Genomic DNA, 10375 nt, shown 5'->3' with positions numbered 1-10375 from the left:
AAAATGTGTAATGTTAATTAATATTAATGTTGATATTAGTGGTCTCGGATTCATAGTTTATAGTTTACGATGTAAATTAAAGTTTTTAATTTTAAGTATTGTAAATTAGGGTAAGTGTAGAGTACCTGCGTGAAATGTGGAGGTAGGTCAAGCGGGATGGGGTTGAGTTGGGGGAGGGTGTTTTAGGACCTTAAAGTAGGAATTCAGTGGTTGCTTATTTTCCATCCTTCGTCTTGATTGAGGTTGTTAGGGTTTCTACCTATTTCTATGGCTTCTTTCAGTTTTCTATGGTGATAATGATCGATTTTGGCTACGACCTTAGAGTTTTCGATGCAGCTATGATGATTCATTTTACTGGAATGTTCAGCCAGAGCTGAGGTTTTTGAGCGGTTATGCCTTATATCGACAGCATGTTCTTGAATTCTAGTATGGATAGATCGACCAGTTTCCCCAATGTATGCTTTTCCGCAAGAACACGGAACCATGTAAACTCCTTTGTGGCATTTGGGATCAACAAGATCTTTGACCGATTTTAGGCATCTGCTGATGGTTTTCATGGGTTTGAAAGTGGTTCTAATTTTGTTCTTTTTTAATATGTGCGCAATTTTATCTGTTGTGCCTAATATGTAAGGGAGGTGTACCTTGCCTAAATGATCATCTAGTGGTTGTTTGTTTTTAGGATTCTTGGCATTCTTAAAGGTTTTGATCACTTGGTGTTTTTTGTATCCATTCTTTGTAAATACATTCATAAGATGGTTCTTTTCATCTTGAAAGTGATTTTCATCCGAAATGCGAACGGCCCTTGTTGCTAGAGTGTTGAGAAAAACGCTTTTTTGGGATGGATGGTGATGAGAGTTGGCATGTAGGTAATGTTCTGTGTGGGTTTTCTTACGATATACCTCGTGTGATATGGAGCCATCTTTGTTCTTTTTTATTGAAATGTCAAGAAAAGGAATGTTGTCATTCTCTTCTATGTGTTCATTGCTTGATTTTCTCAAATTGTGTACGTTTCTGGATATCTTTTTTAGGGGATTCTTATTTAATTTAGTGTAACACCCACTATTAGTGAGGTGGTCTATCATCTTTTTGTGATAATCAATTGTGTTCATTATGACAGTTACACCACCTTTATCAGCTTTTAGGACTACAATATCAAGGTTTGGGTTTATGGTTTTGAGTGCTAAAAGTTTTTTTTTTAATTTTGGAAAAAACTTAATTTTTATTCAAAAATTATAATTAATGTTGTAGTTTTTTTTTGTAATTTCAATTTTAATTAGTAATTAAATTTTATTAAAAGTAGATATTATATTAGAGATGGAGTATATGGTTTGAAATTTTGAATGGGTAACTCTAAAATAATATTTAATATAAAGATGTCCCTGTCAAGAAGCCCCTCGATTGGCTCGTAAGTCCAAGCTAAATCAACAACCTGCCTCTTCTGTTCGTCGCTGTTATTATGGAGCAACAGATAGGAAGAGCGGGAATCGGATACTTTGATACCTGTAATTGTGTTTGAAAATTTAATTATTATTATATATAATAATTATATATAATGATACTTTGTTTTCTGCATATCTGTATAACCGCAAACCAAACAAGTATCATTGTCGGCGGCCAACAATCTCGAGTGCTGCCGGTGCCCAGAAGATAACTATCCGCTGAAGCCTACCGCCCACACTGCTACCCAAATATGAAAAGTAAGCCGAAGTTAATGGTTTAATGGGTCGGGTAGCCCAACTCTCGCAATTGAATAGAACAGCCCAACGACTGGGTCCCACTTTTTAATACATATATTACAGATCCGGTCCCTCATTATACGTTTTAAATATAGGGAGGTTAAAATTTAGAATTGATCACCCTAACGTAACTTTTTTTTAATTAAATAATTAATTATTTAAGATTTAAGTAGATGTGAAATATTATTTCTAATTTTTTTAATTAAATAATTAATTATTTAAGATTTAAGTAGATTTGAAATATTATTTCTAATTAATTGAATTTGATTGAAATATTTGTTTTAATAATTTTTTTCATCTCGTTTTGATGATGAATCATATTTGTTGGTTAGAAACAGTTCGCAAAAAAATTGTCTCATATAATTTTTATTGAAAAACTTTGTCTAATTCATTATGGATCACAAAAGCTTGAATATAGAAATTTTTTACTTCAAAAAAAATATATTTATTTGAAAACAAATTTTAATATATTTATATATGATATTATAAATATATTAAAATTGGAGTTCCTGTCCTCATCCCCCACATTCACAAGCTTTTCAATCAAGTAGTCAAGCAAGGGTTCCCTAAACCTTGGACTGAGAGCCTCATTATCCCTATTTTTAAAAGTGGGGATACAAACAACCTCTCTAATTATCGAACAATTATGATCAGCCCTCTCTTAGCCAAGTTATATGATAGTATTTTGGAAAAGAAGTTAAGCATATGGCTTGAAAGTGAAGGTAAGTGAGCTAAAGGCCAAGCAGGTTTCAGAAGGCATCACTCAACAACAGACCACCTTGTTACGCTTAGGATCATTGCGGAGGAATGTCGTAATGATAAATCCAATTTATTTTGTTGCTTTGTGGACTCTAGAAAGGCTTTCGATACAGTTGCTAGATACAACCTTTGGAATATATTAGAAGAGCTAAAGGTTCCTCTGGAGTTGAGAGTTGTCGCTATAAGGTTATACAAGAATGTAATTGCCAAACTAAATAGCAATGAGGGGTGATCGAAAGATATTAAGTGTAACATCGGAGTTAAACAAGGTTGCCCCTTCTCCCCTACCCTATTTGGCATTTACATCGATAAGCTCGAAGGCTATTTAGAGGAAGCAGGATGTGATGGCACGATCTTAGCTGGGATAGTCGTCATCCTTCTTCTCTATGCTGACGATATTGTTATTTTTGCAAGGTGCCCATTTGATGTTGATAAGCAACTCAGGCTTCTTAAGGATATTAACACTGACAAAACAAAAGTTATGATTATCAAATCCAAGAAGGACACTTACGCTAATTTTATGTATGACAATAATAACTTGGAGGAAGTGTATTCTTACAACTACCTAGGAATAGATATTCATCACAAGCTCAGCTGGAACCATAGCATTGAGAAAAGGATTAATGGGGGGTGGAAAGCTTATTTTGGTCTTGAAAATAATTGTAAAACAGCGAACCTCGTAATGTGGGATAAAAAGAAGTTCCTCTTTGAAACTTTAGTCACTCCTGTTATCTTATATGGATCTGAGGTTTGGGGTTGCAACATCTCTAAAGAATCATGGAGAAAGATTGAGCAAATCCAAAAGCGTTTTATAACTTATAACCTGAAAATTAAAGTAATACACCCTATCCTATTCTCCTTATAGAAGCAGGTCTTTCCCCTATTAAGAACCTAGCTATGATTAGATTTATGTTGTACAAGCACAAACTCAATAACATAGACGATCATAGACTTCTTAAGCTAGCTTTAAATTCTAGCCAAAACCACCTAAGGCTTAATCGGGGGTGGCATAAAGACACAAGGGCCTGGTTAAACTATTGGGAGATCAACGAGAATGATGCATTGCAAAACATAAATAACATTAAAGATATTTTTACTTCTAAGTTCAAAGAAAAAATGTGGTGTGAGAAAGATTTAACCGTTAAAAGAAAATTAAATTATTATAAGAAGGTCATCAACCCCACCCTAGAAGATCAAAAGTATCTCTCTATTTTAACTAGATCAAAGAAGAAAATTAATATAGGAAAGATTAGAACGAATTCTCATGATCTCCATCGTGAAATAGGTCGTTGGGCAGTTCTTAAAACGCCATGGATGGAAAAGATCTGCCATATATGTGAGAATAGGAACATCGAAAATGAAAACCACTTCCTCTTAGAGTGCCCCGCGTACAGCCACATTAGATCTCAGTTTCACAATCTCTTTTTACAATGGATAGATTTTCATGAAAATCATATCAATTATTTAATGTAGAACATGATACTTTCTTTTTAGTTATGTCAATCTTTTCTATATTCATTTATTTCTAATTTGATTATTTATTATCTTTTTAATGAACAAAATCAAGATTTTGAGTCCTTGAACATTCAAATAAGTAGTAAAAAGGTAAAAAAAATACAAAAAATTCAAAACCAGAAATCTGAAGAAATCAGAGAAGTTGAGTTGAGAATGGAAGTTTCCATTTGTGGAGTAGAACAAGGTGAAGCTCTGGGTGAAGATGAAGACTAGAGATATGCGAAAGATCTTATTGTGTGAATTCAAGACAACACTGGCCTTCCTAGCCTTTTACAGTGTCAAAATTATAGTGAGCTCGGGAGGCTTCTCTACAAGCTTTTTGATGATAGGAACAAAATCAAAATAAATAATTTGTTTCTTTAGGTCCGATAGACCAATGTTTAGTCTCAAAAAATGTTAACGACCATCATTAACATCATATATTATTTGCTGTAATTTATAATATATTATTTTGACTCTCTTAAATTACATAAAAATAAAATAAAAAATTAATAATTGAAATAAATTTTACCATTTTATAATTACGCCGTAAGGCGTTTTCCTCTAAAATAAATTCTCCAAACTGCTGTCGTGTCAAAATATGTGCCATTAGATTTGGTTGTTAGACGATCGAGTAATCCTTAACCGTTGATTTCAATTGCGCAATGCCAGGCGGCAGGCTCCATACGAACCGTCAACCGTCTTTCAACAAGATAGGTTGCGGTGAGCACAGACGAGAAGGAGGCGCCTGGGGAGGCCAGACATCGTGGTGGTGTGGAGGGAGAGACATTAGTATTCGCAGAACCACAAAATCGATGGCCACGCACAGCCAAATAATCAAGCAAGACCGTCATCCCGTCTGGCTTGCCGATGCGCTGATTCTTTCAGCCGTTGCATACAGCGACAATCCTCGGCAGGAACTTGAAACACTGAACCGTAAAATTTACCCTATCATCGCCGAGTCCAAAACTACTTACTTGGTCTTTGTATGTTTTTTAGAGCAGGTAGCCATGGCAGCCATCGGGAACCCAATTGCTGGATTAGTGCCTGATCCTGAACCTGAACGCGAGACAGGTATGTTGGACCTGCCAGAGAGTTGTATACTGGTCATTTTCTCCTTGACTATGCCGTGCGACATTGGCAGATTGTCAGTTGTCTCCAAGCTCTTCAATTCTGTGGCCTATTCGGGCGATCTGTGGAACAAATCCCTTCTTAAGGCTGACCCCCCTGTCCCAGCTTCAATGGTAAAACTTTGCGCTCGCCTCGTCGATCCAATTCTCATAGATGGGGGCACAAAGGTATTTATATATCACTTATTCTCAGGGTTTTGGTTGTCATATTTGGGAAAACGCCTTTCATCAACTCATTAATAATTCATATTCATATGTTTTTGTTCTGCTGGAACAACAATAGATGGCCTGGCTGGAAGGATCCCCAGCGAAATTGGGTTACATGTGACTCCAGGTTTGATTATCAATCTTCTTTTTATTTTTCAATTTGTTTGTTTAAGGGTCTCCTCTTGTTGGTTTTGAGGTCACGGTATTCTGTGATGGCTTCTCATGGAGTTATCTGGTTCAAAAATCATATGCAGGCAGCTATTGGCTTTAGAGCATGACGATGATTTGGAGTTCTTTGGGGTTAATTTTTTGGTCGACCCCATATTGTATTTTCTGAAAACGAGGCTCAGGAATGCCTACATTGCTCTACAGGTATGGAGGATTGCGTGTGTTCAAAGCGATCCTTCTAATGTAAGTGGAAGCTGGGTGGGAGTCAATTTTTGCACAGTTATGTCTTTCGCCTTTGGACCAATGTTGTGGTTGGGGTTTATCTGAATCATGCTGACATTACTGGATATGCCTTTGGATCAATGTTGTGGTTGGGGTTTATCTGAATCACGATTCATGCGGAGATCACTGGATATTTCCCTGGGGAGCTTAGGTTTGGGCTATGATCTATCAAAGGTCAGATGCCCAGGCGGTAAGAGACTCTGAGAAAGCCAAATGAACGCCTAATGAGTACCTTCCTCTTGATGTATTGAATACCCTCTTCGCTTTGGGTCTTCCTGTTGATTGCACTTGCAGGGAAGTTGCACACATTTTGTCTTTGCTTAGCCTTCTGTGGCAGGTTGAAGATTTTATGTAGACTTTTATAGGTCACTTGATTCTTTTTAGAATTTGGTCCTACTTTATTCATTTAGAGTTTTGGTCATACTTTCGGTTAGCAGTTTTTAGTCTTTACAGGACTCTGGTGTTTGTATTCGTTTGAAGTCTTTGTTGTGGTTCTTAATCAACACCAATTTTCTTTCAAGCTCTTTGGAACATTAATATGACAGTTATTAGTGTTTGCCGTCTCTGTGCCTCTGCATCTCATTTTTTTGCCGCTTTAGAATTCAATCATGTTCTTTGTGGTTACTTGACCCTCTTTTTCAGAGATTTAATCATACTTCCTAATTGGATCTTTCAACCTCCTCAGGCCTCATGTTCATGCATTTCGATACATTTTTGTGAGTTCGTCTTTAGTTTCAACTCCTAAGTGTTTAGGCATTGGTGTTACTCCCTTCTCAGGGTCTGGTTCTTTGCAAACACTCATCCACAAAACACAGGGTATCTATCCAGACCTTGTAGCCCAGACCCATTTTTTATTTTCACGTCTTTTCATACTTCCCTAAATTGCACTTATAAGTTATAAGGTGTGTTTGTGTACATTCACCATGTGGTTATGTTTACAGTGATCTAAAAGCTGTGTATATTTGACTTCTGACTTGTTGCTGTTGTTGGGTGAACTACCAACCGCCCAACCTTAATGCCGAGTATTCCCAGTCTGCCGTAGATAAATGGCCTTGCTCTCTATTTCATAAAAGAAGCAATGATTCTCTAGTTTTTTCGATTGTTTTTAGTGTCTGTTCTTTTTATAAGTTGTGTGCTCTTTGTATGGGGTTCAAGCTAGCGCATGATCCTGGTTAACTCTCCTTGTTTTTAAACAGAGGAAACCCTCACAGAGTATACATTGACGTTATGGTTTGTGTTCAGATTCGAGGTGCTGGCGGAATTATCAGTGGTTTGGTGGTTGGAGATCCGTGGTCAAATCGACTGCAGGCTTTTGTCTCCGAATACCAACTACAGAGTGGTGTTTGCCCTTAAATTCACAGAAAATCCCTCTGGGTGGGAAGTGCCAATTAGGTTTTCTGTTACAACGCCAAAGGGAGAACAAATGGAATTAGAGAAGCGTTTGAATGAAAGAAGAGGCGAAAACCAGGGTATAAATGGTGGATGGATGGAAGTGGTTGCAGGAGAATTTACAACCAGACCCGAAACAGACGATGGTGATGACTCTCACATCAAATTTTATATGAAAGAAGTGTTACGGAGGATTCCTAAACGTGGGGCTTCTTCTGGTCGGCGTGAAGATTGAGCCCATCTACACATAATTGCATCTATTGTGTATATTGCATCTGTTTCATGTTGTAGACTTAGTTGCATTTATTGTGAATAGTGCGTCTGTTTCGTCGACGCTGCTGGTTGTGTCCCTCCCTACACATATTTTATTTGGTTTTGGAAGTTGCACATGATGACTCTGTTTCGTAGGCTACTCTGTTGACTTTGTTGAGTTTTACCATTAAATAAAACAAAACCGGCCTTGATTTACGAAATGAAAAAAGCCTCATTTTCACAAAACCGGCCCTGATTTACGAAATGAAAAAAGCCTCATTTTCACGAGATTTTATTTCCTTTTCTAGATGGCATTTTTGGTTTTTTGATAAAAAGGCAAGCACTTATTTTGTAGTTGGTAACTATGTTGGAAAAGATTTTGACTGAATTGAGAGTTACATATTGTTAGCGTTGGTCTTTTCCAATGCATATTTTTCCATGGAGCTAAGTGTTGTGATTCATGTAGGATTATTATCTGCCTAGTTGTTACGCCATAAGGCGTTTCCCTCTAAAATAAACTCTCCAAACTGCTGTCGTGTCAAAATATGTGCCATTCGATTTGGTTGTTAGACGATCGAGTAATCCTTAACCGTTGATTTGAATTGCGCAATGCCAAGCGCCATGCTCCATACGAACCGTCAACCGTCTTTCAACAAGATACGTTGCGGTGAGCACAGACGAGAAGGAGGTGCCTGGGGAGGCGAGACATCGTGGTGGTGTGGAGGGAGAGACATTAGTATTCGTAGAACCACAAAATCTATGGCCACGCTCAGCCAAATAATCAAGCAAGACCGTCATCCCGTCTGGCTTGCCGATGCGCTGATTCTTTCAGCCGTTGCATACAACGACAATCGTCGGCAGGAACTTGAAACACTGAATACCACATTCGGCTTGCCGGAAACGGCGATCTATGAATTTCTGGAAGAAGACAAGCTGCGAAAAAGAAGGCTTCGAGATCGGCCGAAAGCAGGTTCTTCTGGTCGTTAAAAGCCTGGCCAAAGATCACATGATCATCACCTGCAGAGGCACCACGGGGTTTATAGATGCGCTAACGGATCTCAACATAATGCAGAGGTCCTTGAGCCTGGGAGCGGGAGCTGCTCATGTGGGGTTTCTTGACAGAGCCGAGAGCATCCCATTGAAGTATCTTAGGCGCCAATTAATACAAGGGAACAAAATTGTATTGACGGGCCATTCTTTAGGAAGAGCCGTTGCCTCGTTGCTCACCCTCAGATTGTTGGAATCGAGCCCTAAGTTTTGCCACGAACAAGTTCAATGTTATTCGTTCGGATGCCCTCTCTTCGCGGATTCAAAATTGGCAAAACATATAAATTCGCGTTACAGAAGACACTTTGTGCATATAGTTTCCAAGAGCGATATCGTCCCCAGGCTTATGCCGTTTGCGCATTTTCTGTACACCCTGTGGGCCGGCTTGGAGGTCGGCCCACTGGAAGATGTGTTCAACATAACGCGGCTAGCGCTTCTGGTATGGCAAGTGCTCCCCAGAATCCGTAAGCAGCGTCTAGGAATAGCAACAGTGGCGACGCAGGCGGTGTCGTGGGTACCCGGCTTGATTCGTGGCTTCGTCCATCGGTTGTTAGCTTTGGCGTTGTCCTACCATTCGGGGTCAGGCTACTCCTTCGTAGGCCAGATGGTGCTGCTTGATGCAGAAAAAAGCTTCGATGAGGATATCGATGACTCCTCGGATGTGGATAAGCACCTGGCCTTTCAGTTTACTCAGGTTGTTTCCATGGACAACATAAATGAGCACAGCCTTCTTAGCTACATCGAAAATGTCTTTTCTGTTAAGACGAAGGAAGAAGAATCTGATTCAGAGCCGGAGGTCCACAGAACCACGGTTAGTGTTTCGCTTGCTGATGGTAGGGATAGGAAGAGTAAATTGAGTAATAATCGGATTCGTCTCACAGAGTTCGAACCCGAGACCTCTCATTCTACCGAAAACCCTGTCGGGAATATTTTGAATAAAAGAAAGAATTCAAAGTCTTTCCGAAGCAAGGTTGCGTGCTTAATCTTTGCTAAGCGTATGCAAGAGTCTGCTCCCATACCCATCAGGCAGAAACCGAAAGAGAGAAAGATGGCTTGCAATAGTAATGAAAAACCTGGGCAGATTGGGCAGATTTGCTCGCAAGTGGAACACACTTTTCGTGACATCTTCCATTTATTATGCAGTTATGCAATTTCGCAAATTTTATGCATTGCAATAGCAAATGAAAGGACCCTGTGGGATGTAGCCTGTATCACAATTTCTCCTGTGCAAGGAAAAATGTTTGCCCTTAACCTGAACCACACGTCTCGATGTTTGGTACGAACATTTCAGCTGTTCCTATCCTGTCATTGTTCTGAGGATGTACGGTTGAAAATTAATTATGTTCGGCAAAATGGACATCTTTTAAAATGCAAAACGGTCAAATATTTTTACGCTGTAAGGCGTTTCCCTCTGAAATAAACTCTCCAAACTGCTCTCGTGTCAAAATATGTGCCAGCACGACGCTCCATAAAAACCGTCAACCGTCTTTCAACAAGATACCTTGCGGTGAGCACAGACGAGAAGGTGAGGCGCCTGGGGAGGCGAGACATCGTGGTGGTGTGGAGGGGGACTGATACAGAGATACCCATTTGGGTAAAAGGTTTCCTATTTATGATGGTGGAAGACGTTTGTACACAGCTGGGCCATTGCCCTTTACCTCAAAATAATTCAACATCTTGCTTGTTGAGGGGGACGATGGACGTGGTCCAATAAGGGAGCGTCAGTTCAAGATACTTATAAATTTTAGGTCAATTCCTATCTGGGAGGGAGGATGATGCTCTGCATGAAGCCCTGCAAGTTCTTGATATTGTTCTATGTGAGCCACCAACTAAAAGGTACATTCCTGTTAGCAGATCATTTTATTCTGGCAACCTGGGGGCAAAGCAGTCCCTTGGAGAGGGATTGGAAAG

At 39.2% G+C, this 10375-nt stretch overlaps 1 protein-coding gene across 1 annotated transcript; it reads left to right on the top strand.

The window, feature by feature from the left end:
- Nucleotides 1-5599: 5599 nt before the first annotated feature.
- Nucleotides 5600-7405, top strand: LOC149175216 (uncharacterized protein PHLOEM PROTEIN 2-LIKE A4-like). The gene is made up of 2 exons (XM_089419546.1): nt 5600-5698; nt 7019-7405. Exons 1-2 carry the CDS (start codon nt 5679-5681, stop codon nt 7398-7400), a joined length of 402 nt encoding a protein of 133 aa, XP_089275672.1. The 5' UTR covers nt 5600-5678; the 3' UTR covers nt 7401-7405.
- Nucleotides 7406-10375: the final 2970 nt, after the last annotated feature.

This window comes from Pinus tabuliformis, chromosome 4_1 (genome assembly GCF_031772625.1).
Source record: "Pinus tabuliformis cultivar Carrire ecotype Pingquan chromosome 4_1, CPIR1, whole genome shotgun sequence".
In the NCBI taxonomy this organism is placed as follows: Eukaryota; Viridiplantae; Streptophyta; class Pinopsida; order Pinales; family Pinaceae; genus Pinus; species Pinus tabuliformis.
Note: the sequence above shows the minus strand (reverse complement) of the source record. Positions and strands in the feature narration are given on the sequence as shown.

Excerpts from the sequence above, each read along its gene's own strand:
- LOC149175216 (XM_089419546.1), top strand. The coding sequence starts at position 5,679 with ATGCCTACATTGCTCTACAG. Across the intron at positions 5,699-7,018 it reads ATGCCTACATTGCTCTACAG|ATTCGAGGTGCTGGCGGAAT; the intron begins GTATGGAGGATT and ends GTTTGTGTTCAG.